Source organism: Myxine glutinosa, chromosome 3 (genome assembly GCF_964187855.1).
Source record: "Myxine glutinosa chromosome 3, kmMyxGlut1.1, whole genome shotgun sequence".
Classification (NCBI taxonomy): Eukaryota; Metazoa; Chordata; class Myxini; order Myxiniformes; family Myxinidae; genus Myxine; species Myxine glutinosa.
In genome coordinates this window covers 187,317,877-187,338,004 of record NC_136263.1, presented here as the reverse complement: position 1 = coordinate 187,338,004, position 20,128 = coordinate 187,317,877, and the positions used below count along the sequence as shown (strand labels likewise).

Here is a 20,128-nt window from a genome sequence, read left to right as displayed (position 1 = left end):
AATAAAGGTTGGTTGAAAATTTGATGACCAAATCTGAAATGGTAAATTACAAAGCATCTCAAAATGCAAACTGACAAAATAAAGAAATACGGAAGCGATTTAATAACCCCGACTGTGTGCAGCAACAGACGGGCTAATAAGGGCTATTTGTACATTGACATTTTGACCCAAATGCGAATTGGTCTTCTCCATATTCTCATAATAAGGGCTTGTTTTCAAAATTTGACAAAAGCTCAAATAGTAAAAAAATATATGGCAGAACTTGCACATCACAGACAGACACACACACACATACATACACATGCCATTGCAATACCCCGTGTCTCCCGCTGCGTCAGGGAACAAGTTCATGACAACTTCCTGTATTTTCCCATTGATGCTCTCTCACCAGCTGTTACATTCTGTACTACAATATACATTACATAATCTGGAAAAAAATCTTAAAATAATTGTTTCAGGGCATTATAAATTTCTAAACATTAAATTATTGGTTACTAATAACAAAGACTTATCACAACAATGGCACCCAACTATACCTTTACAATAAATTCCACTCACATAATAAAACAGGTGAATTAAAGATAATAAGAACATGCAGAAACAAGAAAGGCAAAAAAAATTTTTAAGTTGGAAATACATGATCAGAGACCAACCTGTCGCTTCTGAGACTCGATGGCACGTCGCCTCTCCTCAAGTTTCATCCTCAACTGCAACATTTCAGCCGCAAGGTGCCCATCACTATTGGGCCATTCATCACTCTCATCTAGTCTCCTGTCTGTTGATGTCGCCCTAGCAGGTTGTCCCCAGCCACCACCACAACTCTCCGAACCATCTGGCGTCGTCCGCTGAGAGCTGCTGGATCCGGACCGTGGTTGTGTGCTGCCCTCCCGGCGTCCACGACGTTCCGCAAAGCTCGTAATACGCGTGAGGCCACAGCTTGGCCCACTCGGGGAAGAAGCGCTTGAAGGAGGACCAGCAGGTATACCTTGCGGTCCATCAGACTCCACTTCAATTATCCCTAAAGCTACAATTTGATCCTTATTGTTCCTCCGGTCTTTCCCTCGCAGCTCTGCTTGTAACTTAATGGACTCAGCTGTGTCAGAGAGAGGCGCATCTGTTTCAAATGTCAAAATAATTAAAGGGGAAAGAAAGTGAAATTGGGAAAGATGCAAAACTGAAAATAAAAATCACAGCTTGATCAAATAGAAAATGGTGCTGGTGTGTCACAATATCCTTGTCCTGAATGTAGCTATTGTAATGCTAATGATTTCCACAATCCTCACACATTACAGGCAGAAAATTATGGTGGAAATTATGGTCAAAACCCTGACATCCCATCCTGATCCTGATGAGTACTGCTCTCCCCTCTGGGCTGGTGCTCCTGCCTCACACCTAGCTCGGCTTCACGCTGTAGAAACCAAAGATATCAGAATCATTGGCATCTCCCATGATGAAGCTGATTCTGAGGACCTTTCACTTGCTCACTGCAGGCAGGCAGGTGGTCTTTCTGTCTTATACCGACTCCTCTCTGGCCTAGTTCTCCCTGCTCTGTCTGTGCTCTGTCCCCCAAATATTCCTGCAGGACGCACAAGAACTGCCAGCCAAGAACAACCCTCTTCTGGTGAAACTGCCAAAATCAAGACTCACTGCTCACCTTCACCCTTTCATGCCTCTTTTTCCCCCACCTTTGGAAAAACTCCCACACCATCTTCAATCAATCCCACTAATCCCTCCAGGTCTTCAAAATAGCTGTTCACCACCATCTCTTATCTTCCCCCATGCAAAACCTGGATCTTTTCTACACCCATTAATACACCCAAAATCCACCTTTTTCAAATCCGACTTCTTTCCTGACATTCCTAGCAGTGTCCATTTGTTTCATATCGGGTACCCCAGCTCTCTTCCTTCCACAGATTTCCCAATGTCCCTGTTCCCTACTGTTGTTGCGCTTCCCTCTCTCTCCCCTTCTTGTATCCCGCTTCCTCTGTTATCTGTTTCTATGTGTTAGCTCTTACACGAGCGTCGACATTGCATACAAAAAAATAAAATAAAAATCCTAAAACTGTTCCCGATTGGACTGCATCATTCTCATGTGGCTCATGATGGAGAGAATACAGTTTCAAATACCATATCGAAATGCTTTTGTCCATTGTTTACCAAAGTTAATCTGTTCCATGTTAAAAACACAGACACAGACGACACAGACACACACACGATTAAGACAGCATTATCTTTCTGACAGAAGGGTGTTTTGTATCTAGCTACATGGACCTGTTGATAGTTTCCAATCTCCAAATAATGCTCGAAATGTAAAAGGAAGAGCAAATGCCACCAACCTCCAACAAAGTTAACATAGTCGTCACCATCAAGGTGGTTCTCATAACAGCCACGGTCTTTGGAATCATAACCCAGCCCATTGAACCTCTCGTTCTTCATCCCGATTTCCAAGCTGGCATTCGGTCTTGTGGGGGATGGGTGCAGGAAAAAGCCGGAGCGAACATCCTGATTACGATCCAAGCAATGCGCTGCCGAAGGAGAAAACTGAGTTGAACGACCCCTTGTGTCCGTTCTGACAGCCACCATCTTTTGAATATCAGGGGGTTGCATCCGTTGTTCGACCTGTTGCTTGACTACCCTGCTCCGTTCTCGCTCCTTCTTTCGCCATCCTCCACCAGGACGACCATTCTCTTCGCCCATCTCCACTTCTTTGCATTCAACGTTCCATTTCTCTTTAGCTGGACGTAAAATGGCTGGAATCAAAGGCTCTGGCTGCTTCGGCATTGGCGCTGCAGAAAGCACCTCTGGATGCCGTCGACATGCAAGCGGACGTCTGGCCGCGATAGCAACGAGTTCGGGGTCCTCATCATCTGGCTCAAGGAAAAAGTTTGACAAAAGCTTATGGCTAGAGGGTGGGGATACAGACTGCCTTGGGGATGTCGGAGCAGCTAAGCTGTCCTTGCTGAGGGACCGGGTAAAAGCCATTTGCTCTTGATCACCATCAGAAATAGGACCGAAGCAGGAGTCGATTTGCACAGGCTGGGATGCGGGCCTGGAGGGAGCGAACAGTGTGAGTATTAGACGGATAAGTACTTATTGCAAAAACAAAAAAGGTACAAATACAGATAATCATATGTAAAGAACACAACTATGTAAAACAAACACTTCTCATTGGTTAGTACGACTTTAGATTTCACATTGTTGAAGATAAAGGTAAGGGCACTTGTAAGAAACTGAAATGTAGTTCGCACCGTATATGATACAGCGAAAGGGTTAGCAGGATAGTCATGAGTTACGTACGGCAAGACGGCAAGACCTTGAGTGGCACGTGGTTTCAATTCCAGCAACTTTATATTCCCGAAGGAGTTTATATCGTTACGTTTGTGGGGGTGGCGTAGATATTACTTTAGTACAGTTAGAAATGTATAGCTTAGTATGTATGCTCTGTGTTTCAGGTAGTTTAGCCAATTTCTATGTAATAAGTATGGAAATGTTAGCTTAACGATTATCCTGCTGAAATGTACATCATCCAAAGGGTGACGTGTTGTCAATAGCCAGAGTTAAATCTGAAGGAATTGTACATGAAACATTCTGTAATGCCACCGGGTGGGACGGTGGGTGTGGCCTCGTGAAAGAGAGGGACGGAGTGAACATCCTGGAGCGGCATTGTCCAGATCGTGAGGGGATGAGTTTTTGGGCTCTCCGGTTGCTGGGTGGGCTCGCGAGAGTTCATTTGGCATGGAGAGTGGGGGGTGAAGCCTGAGAAAAACGTGTTTTTTTGCTGCTGCTCCTGGTTCGTCATGCCCGTTAGTCTCCCTGGTTCATTGTCCTGATTGCCTGTTTCGGCTCTCCTTCCCATGTGCCTGGTTCGTCATTTGTTTTGTGGTTGCTTTGACACCATCTGTGTGGATGCCTCCACAGAAGATAAGGCCTCACCCGGTTTTTCGATCCCTTTCCCGCCTGTGCTCAAGTCTGGTGTGTGATGCCTTAGATTGCTTTATTTCTCTAGGGAATAAATATTTATTGTGAATTACGTGTTCCCCCCCCCCCCCCCCCCCCCACCCCACCACTTCCCATCCTCAACCCAGCGTTGTGATCATTCTTCCCCTGTTATTGTGGTGGGAAATAAACCCCGTTAAATCAGAACTACGGTTCTTGTGTTCTTCTTATGATTCCCACGTGCGAATCCCCCATTAATAGATTTCCGTCCAAGAGAGTAAAAGCCAGTTTGGTCCATCTGTCCAGTGGTCCGTGTTAACAGACTGTTGGACACGACAATATGTAACATAAAATTTGATGGAAGGACAATGAAAAAAAAAATACACATTTGGAAATGAAAAAGGAACAAAACAAGGAAAACTTTGCTTCTGAAGCACTTTCAGTTTAAAATAAATTAATTAGTTGTTTCATCGATCATAGGCACAAATTAAATTGTGCTGAATACAAAAGCTTGCAGTGATGCAGAATGAATCAACAAGCAGTGGAAGATAAGGATTGCATTCATTCAGACTCTACCGTTGCTTCCGGTCGGGCCAGCCCTTTGGGGAGCCGTCGACACGAGTGAGGGAGTTTGAGCGAAACAGAGGGACTGTAAGAGAGCACAAGGCAACATAATTCAGAGGAATGTGAATAAATGGTGGCCTGCAAACAAGTAAAGACATAAAACAAACATAATTCCAATGCTGGCATAATGTCCCAGAGGTTGTGGGTTCAAATCCAGCTGAAGGCAGCATTATTAAGGATTTGGTTCATAAGCTTTTGGAAACCAAACATTTCTCTGGGGAATTACCATGCTACTTTTGGAATGATCTCACAGTTGCTAAATGGCTCAATAAATGGACTTTAAGGTTTGGGGAGAGGGCGGTGTGATCTATAAGTGGTGACCGCCCAATGTTTTAAGGATGACAATGTCTTCAGAGCAACTTGGGATGGATACCAAAATGCTACCGCCTATAAAAGATAATGCAGCTCAAAATCCACCTAAATCCTAATTAAAGTTAATTTTAACATTTTCTTGCTCTAATACAGTGCCAGCAGATTCGAGCCCAATCACATCTGATATAATGGCTTTTGGCATGTAACATTTTATCCAGACTCGGTGGCATAATCGTTGCAGTATCCGCAGTGAGTCTGGAACCTTGAGTCTGTACGATCGGTGGTTAAAACCCCGGCCGAGTCGTACCAAAGACTTTTTAAAAATGGTACGTGCTGCTACCTTGCTCGACATTCAGCATTCAAATGGGATAGAACATAGACAAACAACCATAGGTTAGCAACCGATGCACAGGCTTTATGGGCCGATGGCATCCAGGAGGTGTTTAAGTTCCTTGTAAGGAATGTAAACGAACTCAAAAGGTACCTGTGTTTTGAGTAGACTGCTGAACATCTGTTTGTCGTTGCTGCTGCTGTTTCTGACGTAAAGGTAGCAAGGGGTGTGGATGATTGCTGGGATTTCCTTTCCTGTGAAAAGTGTAAAAGAGATGCCAGATAAAGAGATGATGGAAAAGGGAACAATCATGGTAATTAAGGATAAAAATGTGACAAAAGTAAATACGTCTCAACCCAGTACTTGCCTCCAAATATTGTGTATCCAAAACCATCTCACTATCTCCCCACCTTATCCCAACAACAGCGGTCTACCGAGTCTATGGGCTTATCACGGACCGATATAGGTGACTCTGTTGCTATATGGGTGATTGGGCCCATTGACTAACTGTGTACTGGACTCGTCTGTCTCAATTTCAGCCCGGACCTTTCTCGACCCGACCATTTGGCAAAGCTGGTTTCTAAAGGCAGCTGCAGACAGGGAATCCTCCATTGTTCCGAGTCATTGCTTGAAAATCGGAACGACTGACAGCCGACAAAGCATTGTTTGCACCTCACTTGAATACTGGTCTCCACATAGATCTGGCACCAAAGATTCACATGTCTCCTACATTCTGTGAAATCAACTAAAGCCCGCATGATCAGCATCTCCTGCGATGAGGGAGTAAGCACAAGGCCTGTTGCTCTCACATCACAGGCAGGTTAGTGGCCTCCCTCTTTTACCATCTCTCCTCTGGTCTAGCTAGCGTCCTTTGCTCTCTGATCCTTCCCAGTTCTGCCAGGAGGCATACTTTCTTCCACTCCAGATGAAACTCCCAAAATCCCAACTTCCTGTCATCTTATACCCTTTCCTCTCGCTTGTGGAAGCCACCTTTCAGTGGCATTCCAATCACACCCTTCCGTCCAGGGTTTCAAAAGTTGGCGGTACAACACCACATTATCATCTCACATCCCAACCCATGATCTTTTCTACTCCTATTAACCTTACTTAAGCCAATCCTCTTACTTGCAAGTTAATGTGTTTCCTCCCCTCCCCTCTCTCTTTTCCTGGTCGTTCATTTCCTTGCTTATTGTTTCCAACTGTGGCCCCACTTCCATACTGTCAGTTTAAGACACCCTTTGTCTCCTTGCTCCCAGATGAGCTATGATATATATATATATATATATATATATATATATATATATATATATATATATATATATATATATATATGTATGTATGTATGTATGTATGTATGTATGTATATATATATATATATATATATATATATATATATATATATATATATATATATATATATATATTTGTATACAGAATCGAGGCTCGTGAAAGAGCTAACATTTATGACAAAAAAAATCAAACAGATAAACAAAATACATAAAAAGAGGGAGCGGTAGACAAGATGGGGAGAGAAGGGGAAGCACACAAACACAACATTTGAGAGCAGGGACATCAGGAGATGTGTGGAAGGGAGAGGGCTTGGGGGGAGGAGGCACGGGAAGGGGGAGGGGGATGGGAGAAGTATAAAACACAAGGATACCAAGGACTTCCAGGAACGAAGTTGGTATTTCAAAAAAGTGGATTTGCGGTGAAATTAGCGGGGGTAGAAAAGATCAAGGTTTTGGATGGGGGAAGATAAGAGATGGTGGTGAACAGCTGTTTTAAAGACCTGGAGGGAGGAGTGGGATTGAAGAGAGTGAGGTAGTTTGTTCCAGAGGCGGGAGAGAAGAGGAATGAAGGAGTGAAGGTGAGCAGAGTCTTGATTATGGCAGTTTAACCATAAGAGGGTTGCAGGCAGATCTTGTGCAACCTGTAGGAATATTTGGGGGACAGAGCCCAGAGAGAGCTGGGGGAGCAAGGCCGGAGAGGAGTCGGTAGAAGACGGAAAGACCACCAACCTGCCTGCGGTGAGTGAGTGAAAGGCCCTCGGAGATAGCTTCATCGCGGGAGATTCCAATGATTCTGAACGCTTTGGTTTCAATAGCGTGAAGACGAGCTAGGTGTGAGGCAGGAGCACCAGCCCAGAGGGGAGAGCAGTACTCCATTGAGCTGCGGATGAAAGCCTTGTATGTGGTGAGGAGCTCAGGTGTGCCAAGGAAGGACTTCGCACGACGGAGGATGCCCAGTCGGCGACTGGCTTTGGAGGCCAGCTTGGAAATGTGGTTCTCCCAGGAAAGATCATGGCAGATAGTGAGACCAAAAAGCTTGAGTGACAGAACTTCTTGGAGAGGATTATTCAGAAAATGGATGGGAGGGTTGTCCAGTCGGTCCTTTCGGAGAGACATCGTAAGAGTGTGAGATTTGTCAGGATTGAAAGACATGTTCCACTTGTTTGCCCAGTCTGTGATTTTGTCCAGGTCTGCAGAGAGTGAGGAGGCTGCAGACTGCCGATCTGAGGGATGAGGAATGGAGCGGCAGAGAGTGGAGTCATCAGCAAAGAGATAGAGAGGATTTTCAAGAGAGTCAGAAAGATCATTGATGAAGACCAGAAAAAGCACAGGGCCCAGAACACTGCCTTGGGGAACTCCAGCCTGAACAGGAAGAGGAGATGAGAGAAACCCATTCAGGGCCACACGTTGACTGCGATTAGAGATGAAGTCCGCCAACCATGCGTGGAGATTTCCATGGATACCAAAGGAGGAGAGTTTGGTGAGCAGAGCGGGGTGCCAGACCGTATTGAAGGCACGTGATATGTCAAAGGAACCAGCTCTAATTTCCTGTTTGGCATTTAGGACCTCCATCCATTGTTGTGACAGCAGAAGCAGCATGTCCAGAGTAGAGTGACCTGGTCTGAAACCAAATTGATGATCAGAGATCAAGCCATTGGAGAAGAGGAAAGATTTCATATCCGAAGCAATGATGGATTCCATGACTTTGCTGATAATTGGGAGAAGGCTGATTGGTCTGTAGTTGCAAGGATCTGTTTTTGCACCTTTTTTTGTGTAAAGCGGTGATGTTGGCTGATTTCCAAGCAGATGGCAGATGACCTTGAGCAAAAGAAAGGGTGAAGAGAACAGAGAGAGGGAGTGAAAGAGCGGGAAGAACAGGATTTTAGGACCCGTGGGCTGATGCCGTCAGGTCCATTTGCAGAATCAGAGTCGAGGGTTGACAGAAACTTTTCCACCTCATCAGGAGGAAAGGACACAGAGTCCAGGCGCAGCTGGGTACGACTGGGTACGGTGGGAACAGAGAGGGATGGGTTTGTGACACAAGATTTAGAGGCAAACACAGAGTTACACAGATTTTGTAAACAAGATTTGTAAACAAAAAAAACCACAGATTTTGTAAACAAAAAAACAAATGCGAAAAGTAAAATGCGGAATTAAGAAAAGAAACAAAGTTCCTCACCCCTGGCTGATATCAGGATTGCTTCCACAGCCTTTGTGGCTTGCCCCATTCAGAAAACTCCGCTTGGTAGCATTTGAGATGGCAATGGGGAGCCTGGGAGGGCCCACAGGAGATGATCGCACTGAGGAAGGAAGTGGAGAGGTGTGTGGAAAGTTGCACAAGTAGTTACAAGCCTAGTTAGCACTGCAGTCTCTAATCTGGTATCAGATGAAGAGATTGACAAATACAAATCATTTTCCTTTCCTCAAGTGGTTTAGGGGTAGGTGACTTTCTCTCATTTGGAAGCGAGTTTATTAGTTTGGTTATATATTATAGGAAGTGATTTGTTGTCATTGAGATACCAACAAGCTTCCCATAGTGACTATCCTGTATAACGTGAGCTAAAATAATTGTGCAAACTTCAACTCAATGGTTTTTTGGCTTCAGATCATTATTTTCAAAAAAAATTAACCATCGCATTCACGCAATCATTGTGGATAAAAGAAAGCATATGTAGAATACCAGGCCATGAGGGAATACATTTTTGAGAATTAATGATCATCATGAGCTTTAACAAGGCTCCTTTTTTTCTATTCGCTTTATTGGACACCCTGAATTTTTATTTAACAACATGTCCGGAGAGAGAGAGCGAGGAGACTGATGTGATGATCCTAATTAAAACTAAAAACTCGAGCAAAGTTGAAGATGCGTGCCATTGTAAATCCCCATGCTTTCCATCCAAAGTAAAGGTGAAAGATGGCAAAAGGGCCCACCAGAAATGGCTAACATCAAATTTCGAGTTCGGACCCCCCCATGATCCATCCTCCCCACCGCTAGATGCGGGGGTAAAATCCCAAAAATCTTTACATATTTCATGCAGGGGCCAATTTGAATCTGGGCAGGGCCAATAATATCACGACTCTTGCACCTTTTTGCTTGCAAACCGTCAGCATATTACTATTTTACCTCCTGTCTCCTCGCTATTACACGAGCCAAGATTTTGCATACAAAAAGATTAGAAAGTATAAATCATTTTGAGTACAATGACCAATTGTGAGGACACTACCACCTTTAGAGGCCATTTTCCCCCGCAAAGCGGGGGTTGGCCTTTTTCGGGGACCGTGGTTGTTGTTGTTTTTTTGGTCCCCTTTTTGAAGCAATGTTTTACGGCCGGATGCCCTTCCTGCCGCCAACCCTTTTTGTCACCTTTTTACGACAAGCAGGGAATTACCAGTGAACTGGTACTCAATTAGCCGACCTCGGAAGGATGACAGGCTGAGTCAACCCCCCTGGCGTTAATTCAGCGATCGACCGGGATTCGAACCCAGGATCCTTGGATCCTAAGCTGGCACCCTAGCCGCTAGCCCAACACCAGGTTGTGAGGACACTACACAGGGTTCAATTCCATGTGAAGGATTGGATTGTTGGTTGAAAAAAAAAAAAATACAAGAGGGAGAATTGCTTTGCAATACATGTCCCCTACCAAGTTTCAGTTAAATATGCTAAAGGATAAAGGGGATAAGTCTGGAAGATTTCGCACCAGTAAACACATCCCTTTATTTGGGCGGTGTGCAACGCCACATTCGGTGCTGAAATAATAAAAATAACCCGTTGTACACACATGAAGCAAAAACATGCATATGACTTATGTGCATATATAATACATCATGGTTATATACCTGGGATCATTCCAATTGCACTGGGCCATGGACTACCACCCAGGGCAAAGGCCTGCCAATCTGTGCTGCTTCATTTTGGGTGGAGTCAGACCAGCTGTCCAGCCAATGGGTATAAAGCAGTGGTGGTGGAGTCAGGACTGCTGAGAACTGACCCATGTACAATATGTGATATTTTCTAAGTTCAAAAAGGCATAACTCTGAAAAATTGGTGAAACGCCCCAAAACTCAAACTTTTTCTGTAAATTATCACAACAGAACCATGTACCAAGTTTCAGATGAATATGTTGAAGGGTATGGAAAAAAAAATGCAGAAAACCACAGGTGAGATGGACAGATGGACAGACAGCCAGACACAGACAGACAGACAGATGGAGAGACAGATGGAGAGAAAACCTACAGTCCCCTCCAGGTAAGGGACTAATAACCCAGCTGGTTTCACCCATAAATAATGCAATAATAATAATAATAATAATAATAATAATAATACGCCCCCAAATAACCCCAAAAGAAGCATGAACATTCCACCTTCAGGTGGTGTGTTGGGGACATCACGAGGCTTCACAAGCTCAGGCTGTACCAGCTCGAACCACCAGAAAAGCTCTGCCACAAATGCCATGAGGTTATTCTGCATATAGAATACAACAGACATACATTGTCATCCATTTCAGTAGAGCCAGGTGTGCCCACCCATCACGTCAATGATGTGTTTAATCAAGAGACAGCATGTTGTACTTCACAAAGATATTGCATGCCCATCTATGAGTCCCAATGAGGATGCAAAATGAAGTGAAACGCACGAACAAATATTCCTTTACAACACGCAATTTTTGTGTTTGTGTGTTCCTTCCGCATACCATTATATATATATTTATATTGCTTCGAGAAATATTACTGTGTATAATTTGGAGTGCTCCTTCCGTGTCCTTCTAAACTCTAAAGGGTTCCTTCTGTCGTAGAATAATAAATGTTACCATTTGTACCACTACATTAAGCTCCCATTATCACTTCTTCTTCAATGCCAGAAAGGGGCTTAAAAAAGGCTATCGTCAAGATTAAATTGACAATTTTTTGTCCCAAGTAAATCAGTTATGAGTTTTCCAACCAAGTGAATTGATTATTAGGTTTCCAACGGTACTATTATTACTATTCTACGACAGCACTGCTAAAGCTCGAAATTGTGCTGCTGTTTCTTCTCATTACACACACACCACACCACACCACACCACACCACACCACACACACACACACACACACACACACACACACACACACACACACACACACACACACACACACACACACACACACACACACATACACATCCTGTTTCCTGTGAGAATGTGCAGTCACTAAACAAATCCTGAGGTGTGGGGGACACATCCCGATTACAGCGTTAAAAACAAAGCAGAATACCTTGAGATGCGAAGAACCATACAGTATATCCTCTCGTGTGAGGGTGCAGCAGGCCTGCAGGTGTGTATCACAGAATTCCCGCAACAAACCCAGGTTGTGCAAACTGTCTGCCAGTGAAAGCACCTCACGTAGGCACAGCACTAGAGGAATTCAGGAGAACAATCAAAAGATAGTTGTTTTTTTTGGTACCTACAAAAGGTCATGCTAGATTAATAAATATTTAGGTTCACGACAAAAGGCACTGGATAAACCGTCTTTTGGCATGAAGCTAAAGCTATTTCATCTGGCAATTCTTTAAAAAAACATTTTTTTTACTTCTAATTACAAACACTGCCACCAATTTCAATAACAATGACAAATATATACAGTACACCCATTGCTACCTATGTATGATTGGAAGTTAAAAAATATAAATAAATAAATCAATCAAACCAAAACCGACAAACCTCTTGAAAAATTGTCAAGCTATCTATCCCAAACTTGATGCAGATCCTCCTTCTTATGCCATCCCAACATAACCGCATTCCACCGTTTCCTCCGCAAATGCCTGTCTCTGTCCCTGTCTTTTTCTTTTTCTCTTCCCTTAGCTTTCTATTTCAATTCAACCCCCTCTCCCTTTCCTCACTGCATACATAAAATATAGATGGCCCTTAACGTCTCCCTCAACTCCCTCAAATTTTCATACTATAATGGAGCAAACGTAGATGTTACCGAAACTCCAAAATTGACACATGGTGAAAATAGAGGTAGCCGGTGTTAAAAATCATCTTCCTTTATCTTGTATGTAGAATGATGCTTTGTGATCAATAAAATTTATTTCAAAAATGACAAATTATAAAGTGCATTTCCAACTGTGCCGCAGCACTTTGCCCACCGAAGGTGGATCGAGAAGCGTACTCACACCTGGAGGGTAGGAGTGCCCGCTTGTAAAAAAAAAAAAAAAAAAAAAAAAGCACTAAATTAAAGGTGTGAGCTCGTTTTGAATGACACAAACTTGCATAATCAAGGGAACAGACCACAAAAAATAAAAACAAGTAGAGCTACATTCAAAGTACACCGCCACCACGCCAAATAAATAAATAACATACTCCAGCTTGTGATATTGCCGGGGAGCCTTCAGCACCTAGTGATGCTGCCATGCAATGCATGGAGACGGAATTGGAAGGGAGCGGTGTACAAAATTGATTATTTCGTGCAAAGAAAATAAATAAATACAACAACAACAACATGCATTTTAAGGCCATGTTCCCTGCTAGAGCGGGGGTTAGCCTTGCGGTCCCCATGACAATCTTCTCCATTTTGCCCTATTTTCTGCATCTCTCCTTGTTAACCCCCTTGCCCGCATTTCTTCTTCCACCATCTTTAGCCAAGTCTTTCTCGGTCTTCCCCGTCCTCTACTTCCTTCTACATTAACTTCCATCACTCTTCTCAACCAGTCACTTTCATCCTTCCTCAATACATGACCAAACCATCTCAACCTGTTCCTCTTCACAGCATCAATCACAGGCAATATTCCCATCATCTTTCGCAATTCATCATTTGTCTTCCTCTCTCTCAACGATACTCTGCACATCCATCGAACCATTCGCATTTCCACCCTTTCCAGACTTCGTTGCTGCTCTACGTTCATTACCCATGTCTCGCTCCCATAAATCATAACACTTCTCACACATGCAGCATACACCTTTCCCTTCAGCTTCAGCGACACTCTCCTCCTCATCAGCACGCCACTCAGTTCCCGAAACTTCTTCCATGCACATCTCACTCGAGCAACCGTTGCCGAGTCTGATCCACCTTCTCCATTCAGTATGTCTCCGAGGTAGCAAAATGTTTTCACACCTTCCAGCTTCACGCCGTCTCCAAGATCCAACTCAACATTTCCTCCATCTGCAGCTCCCTCTGTGCACACCTTACATTTGAATGTAGCTGCCACACTGGTTAATGACCCTCTCAGACCACTACATTTTTGATGAACCCACTCAGCACACATTGTACATTGAATGGAGTTCACTCCGACACGCTTCCTGCACACAGCACACGGCCACTTCCCAGTTCTTTTCACCTCACCACATGCTTTACCACTTGCCATCACCTTTGTCTTTCCGATATTCACCTTCAGACCTTTTGTCTCCATACATTCCTTCCACTTGTTCATCTTTTCCTTCAGTCCATCCATACTTTCCGCAATCAACACCAGATCATCTGCATACAACAACTCCCATGGTAAACCCTCCTTTACGGTCTGAGCCAGCACCTCCATCACAGCTACAAATAGTAGTGGACTTAGTACCGACCCCTGATGCACTCCCACCTTCACCTCAAACTCACCACTGTTCCCGTCCTTCGTCCTTACAGCTGTGCGTGCTCTTTTGTACATTGCCATCACTACTCTGATCAACCATTCCTCCACTTCTAACTTCCTCAATGCCCATGTCAATACTTTGCGTGGAACCCTGTCGAATGCTTTCTCCAGATCAACAAACCCAAAAAACAACGTCTTCCTCTTATCCATGTACTTCTCCTGCAACTGCCTCACAATGAAAAGCGCATCTGTCGTTCCTCTTCCTGGCATAAATCCAAACTGCATTTCGTCGATCTTCACTTTCTTCCTTATCCTCCTCTCCAACACCCTTTCCAATACCTTCATTCCATGCTCCAATAACTTTATCGCTCGGTACGAGCCACACTCCAGAGGGTCACCTTTCCCCTTGTATAGAGGGACGAGGGTACTCAGTTCCCAATCCACTGGAATGCGGCCTTCTTTCACCACCAGATTACAGATCTCTGTCATTCTCTTCACACCCCAACTTCCTGCTGCCTTCAACATATCTCCCACAACTCCCGTCGGCCCTCCCGCTTTTCCACTCTTCATTGCTTTTATCGTGTTGGTGTTGGTGTTGTCCCTGGTGTTGGGCTAGCGGCTAGGGTGCTGGCTTGGGATCCTAGGATCCTGGGTTCGAATCTCGGTCGATCGCCGAATTAATGCCAGGGGGGATGACTCAGCCTGTCATCCTTCCGAGGTCGGCTAATTGAGTACCAGTTCACTGGTAATTCCCTGTTTGTCGTTGAAGGCGGCAAAAAGGGTTGGCGTCAGGAAGGGCATCCGGCCGTAAAACATTGCTTCAAAAAGGGGACCAAAAAACAACAACTACCACGGTCCGCGAAAAGGCCAACCCCTGCTCTGCGGGGAAAAATGGCCTCTAAACGGTGGTTTTTGCTTTTATCGCTTCCTCAACTTCCTTCTCAGTTATCTTCTCTGCCGGTCCTAAAACTGGGTTACTCTCTATGTTGCCATCCCATTCATTCTCTGTATTCAACAGCATTTCCATATATCTTTTCCATCTTCCTTTAATTCCATCTGGGTCGACAACGATTTGTCCCACTTCATCCTTCAAGCAACTCACCCCCATCACATCACACCTCTCTTTCGCTATCTGCTTTGCAATCCTGAATACTGCTTTCTGACCCTCTTCCGAATCCAAGCGTTCTCCGAACATTTTCCTACATGCCTCCTGCGCCTTTGCTACCTCTTTCTTTGCAGCCTTCCTGGCTGCCTTATAACTTTCATGCTCTGCTGTTTCTGCTCCCGTACCCTTCGCCTTCTGCCACTCTTTGAACTTCTTCCTCTTCTCGTCAATCCTCTTTCCAACCTCAACATCCCACCACCATGTTTCCGAGTGCCTCGGTGGTCCTTTTGTCCATCCACATACCTCACCAACGGCTCCCAACAGACTAGCTTTCATTGACATCCAACCACTTTCAAGCTCAACCACATCATCCTCTACCCTACTCAGCCTCTCTTTTAATGCCTCCCTTACTGTCACCTCTTTCAACCTCCACACCTTCATTCTCGGTTGGTACTTCACCCGCCGAGCTCTCCTCGCACCTTTCACCCTTATGTCGCAGACAACCAAGTGGTGCTGTGAAACAGCCTCCTCCCCCGGGATCACCTTTGTGTCCCGAAGGTGCCCCCTATCTCGCCGACGCACCATCAGGTAGTCAACGGTTGTTGTCGACCCACCTGACGTGTATGTAACAAGCTTATTGTCCTCTTTGTGGAACTGAGTATTACAAATCAACAAATCAGCTCCATCAGCAAACTCCAAAATCCTTTCACCTTCTCCATTTCTCACACCATATCCGTAACCCCCATGAACTCCCTCAAAACCATCCATACTCCTTCCCACATGTCCATTCAGGTCTCCTCCCACCACAACAACTTCCTCATCTTTCACGTTTTCCATCAGCTTCTCTATCGCACACCAGAACTTGTCCTTCTCTTCATCGCTTTGACCAACCTGCGGAGCATATCCCGAGATGACGTTCACCAAGAGCTTTCCAATCATCATTTTCACCATCATCAACCTATCACTCACTCTAGTCACACTCACCACACTGTCTACAAACTCCTCAGAAAACAGGACACCAACACCATTCACGCCCTCCGGGCACCCTTGCCACACAAACTTTTATTTCTGTCCCTGCCTACCCTTCACCATTCTCACACCACTTCCATATATATAATATAATCATAAATAAATATAATATAATAAGAAAATCATAATAAGAAATAAAATAAATATCATTAATAATAAGAAAATAATATAATAATATAAATCATTCTAAATAAGAAATAATAAGAATAAATAAATAATAAATATAATAAATAATAATATAATAAATAATATAATATATAATATATATAATAAATAATAATATATAATAAATAAATAATAATAATAATATATAATATATATATATAATATATTATATAATATAATATATAATAAATAATATAATAAATAAAATAATAATAAATAATAAATAAATAATAAGAATAAGGTATAATAAGAAAATAAATAAATGATAATCATAAAATCATTAATTTCTTAATCAATTGGCTAATAGCATACCTAACCCACCACTGCTTCATCTGAATCTGCAACTTTTTGAAAATTACAATTTTTAAAATTAATTTTGAAAATTAAAATGTAATTAATCAAAAAATTAAATAATTAATCGATTAATTGATTAATCAATAAAGGAATAAATCAAAAACACCCTTTACAGCCAAATCACTTGGTCACTGTTGTGTCCAAATATCAGCTTCCTAGCTCAAAAGGTGTCAGATATTACCCAGATGAGAAAGAAAATAAATAAGTACCCTGTACCTAATAAATAATAATTAAGTAACTAATCAATTAATTGAGTAATCAATAAATAAAAAATACGGTTTTTGTCAAAGCACATGCTCATTATTATGCCCAAACTTCGCCTCCTAGATCAAACGATGGCTGAGATATCAAGAAAACAAGAAAGAAAACAAGAAAGAAAACAAGAAAATAAACGGAGTGAAAACTGAGTACTCCCTTTCAACACGCATCATCGCTGGCCCCCATTAGTGCCCGGCGATGATGTCATGCAGCGCTTGGAGATGGAATAGAAAAGGAGCAGTGTACAATAAAAATGTATTGTGGCACAATTACCAAATCGGGCAACATACCCTGCAATGGCAGATAATCAGGACAGTAATAATGGATGAGGGTGGTGAGTGCAGCCCCATCTGATAGGTCCTGCACCAGGCTCTCCAGGACAGGGAAGCAAGGCAAGCCTTGAAAAGACGCTTCACGGCGGTACCGAACCTGTGCCACCATACAGAGCAATGTGTTTAACCTTACCCCGATACATTCCTATCACTCTTGGGATCTGTAAGCTGAAGACCAATACACTGTATTCTCCTCAGATTTACACAACACCGAGAAAGCCATGGATTTGAATGCACATTGGGAAGAGCAATAAAGAATGCTTGCAATAAAAAAAATTTAAAAAGCGATGAAGGGTCATTCCATGTCAAATCATCAAAGAATCTGCCGTCATCTCTCAGATTTTTGTAAAACTTTGGGAACCAATTGAGACCCATGAAAAACAGCTAGAACTCAAATATTTTTGCTAACAGCCTCTTAATTAGTGAGATACAGGTTAACGAACTTTGGACTAATTAGCGCGATGTCGCGAATTGAAATGGCCATATCTCTAAAAGTATAACACCTAGAGAGCTGGTTTTGGTGTCATTTTAAAGGTATTTTCATGCCCTATAAATTTGTCTGGGCAACATTTTCCTACCTCCAATCACAAAAAAGTTATCACAAAATATAAATTTCAATCGTGAATCCAAAAAAAATGTATCCTTCAAATTTCCTCAAATTCATCCCAGATGTACCTTATGATGTCAAGAAGCTTCCACATAAGTTTTGTGATGGGCACTCCAATAGTTTCCGAGATATGAGCAATAATGTACATGTACGTATGGCATATAGGTTCGAAAATCAGCATTTGTAATGTATTATACAATCATTCTAACCTAGCCATGACAGGGAACACAGGGAACAACCATCAATTGCTTTGAAGTATCATATACTTTCATTTTCAACTGGGCCTGAGGGGAATTCTCATCTGGGGAATTCCAACTGGGATTTCCCATGTGGGTAAGTCGAGGTGATGCAACTTTCACAGTCTAAGATCCCCAGGGAAAGTCCAAGTTGGCTTAGTGTAATGCTTAGGCCTGCCACCAACAGAAATTGGCAGTTCACTTCTGAAGGAGCTGCAGAAAAATGACGACTGCCAAGGAAAAGTTCATCTTGAAGCAGAAATCCTGCTGCAATCCCTTTGGAGCTCATGAAAAACCAAAGTCGTCTGGCTTGAGAGCTGTTAGCCAAAACGCCATAGCCGCTCATCCAAGCCTCAAACTGCAAAGTGCACAGAAAATCTGTACCCAGTGTCGTAAGAAACTGGCAAAAAGACAACCAGGTGTGGTAGAGACTCAGAGTGAAATACCATTACCAGTGACCAGCAGCGCTATTAGCAGTAGTGAGGACAATGATGGTGGAGGTGAATCACGAATACCAGGCAGTTCAGGGGAGTTTGAATTTCATTCTCCTGAAATGGAACTGAATACACTGAATGAGTCTTTGGGATTGATTGGAGAATCACCTATTCCAAAAAAGAGACTTGCTGCAGATAAATATGTGAAATCCAAAACCAAGAAAATCGGTGACACTGGTTAGTGAACCTAAGTCAGGTTAGTGAACACTGTGTACTTGAACTCACTTATTGATTGTATAATACATTACAAATGCTGATTTTCGAACCTATATGCCATACGTACATGTACATTATTGCTCATATCTCAGAAACTATTGGAGTGCCCATCACAAAATTTATGTGGAAGCTTCTTGACATCATAAGGTACCTCTGGGATGAATTTGAGGAAATTTGAAGGATACATTTTCTGGGGATTCACAATTGAAGTTTATATTTTGTGATAACTTTTTTGTGGTTGGAGGTAGGAAAATGTTGCCCAGACAAATTCATAGGGCATGAAAATACCTTTAAAATGACACCAACACCAGCTCTCTAGGTGTTATACTTTTAGAGATATGGCCATTTGAATTCGCGACGTCGCGCTAATTAGTCCAAAGTTCGTTAGTCTGTATCTCACTAATTAAGAGGCTGTTAGCAAAAATATTTGAGTTCTTGCCGTTTTTCATGGGTCCCAATTGGTTCCCAAAGTTTTACAAAAATCTGAGAGATGACGGCAGATTCTTTGATGATTTGACATGGAATGGCTGTGAAACATCTTAATGCTGAAAGTGTGGTACAGCCATATAAATACCCATATATACTGAGTATTCCCAAAAAGAAGATCTAAACGACTTCACGATCAAGACTACTTAGTTCTTCATTCTACTATTAAAGTTGTAACATTTTCTTCCCGTCAACAATATCTTTGCACAAATCCTAACTTTGTTGCTGTGCCATGTTTCACTGACTTTGTACGGTTTATCTTATGGGGGGGAGGGAGGAGGGGGGAAATATAACTCAAAATTTGATGTTGGTCATTTCTGGTGGGCCCTTTTGCCATCTTTCACCTTTGCTTTGGATGGCATCCGGACCTGGCTTTGGCCCTCCCCACCTACTCTGCATCGGGTTTGCCTGCAACTCTCTTCAGTCTTGGCCTTACCCACTTTTGTCTATCTCACGTTGTGTTTGACGGCCTCAATAACATAGGCTAATTAAGGTTCCCGTTCGTTCGTTTGACATTGTAGGAGCATATCAGGTAGCGGGTAATGGGGTTTTTCTTTTGGTTTCATATTACGTGCATTGCTCCCTTCCCCAATGCCACTTCTTTTTTACTAAATACAAGTATCGCAGGTCCCAGTAGAGTGACACCCTATCCTCTGGAGGTATGAATTGAGATGACAGAGCAGAAGGAAGGATGGCAGCCTTTCTTAAATAAATAAGCTTAGTTATAAGAACTGCTGATTTCTTTAAATTTTCAGATTTCACTCCAGATTTTGACAGTTATTTAAATCCACAATATGCTATC

At 42.9% G+C, this 20,128-nt stretch overlaps 1 protein-coding gene across 3 annotated transcripts in view; it reads right to left on the bottom strand.

The window, feature by feature from the left end:
* Positions 1 to 20,128, bottom strand: part of CAMSAP1 (calmodulin regulated spectrin associated protein 1) — an 86,807-nt gene that overhangs the window by 15,659 nt on the left and 51,020 nt on the right. For all 3 annotated transcript variants that reach the window (XM_068109683.2, XM_078774868.1, XM_068109684.2), the window contains 8 exons: positions 17,246 to 17,384; positions 11,743 to 11,882; positions 10,855 to 10,954; positions 8,672 to 8,792; positions 5,357 to 5,457; positions 4,513 to 4,585; positions 2,337 to 3,049; positions 654 to 1,114 (listed from right to left, as the gene is read on the bottom strand). In XM_068109683.2, coding sequence (XP_067965784.2) covers positions 654 to 1,114; positions 2,337 to 3,049; positions 4,513 to 4,585; positions 5,357 to 5,457; positions 8,672 to 8,792; positions 10,855 to 10,954; positions 11,743 to 11,882; positions 17,246 to 17,384 — 1,848 coding nt within the window. The remainder of the gene's footprint in view (positions 1 to 653; positions 1,115 to 2,336; positions 3,050 to 4,512; positions 4,586 to 5,356; positions 5,458 to 8,671; positions 8,793 to 10,854; positions 10,955 to 11,742; positions 11,883 to 17,245; positions 17,385 to 20,128) is intronic.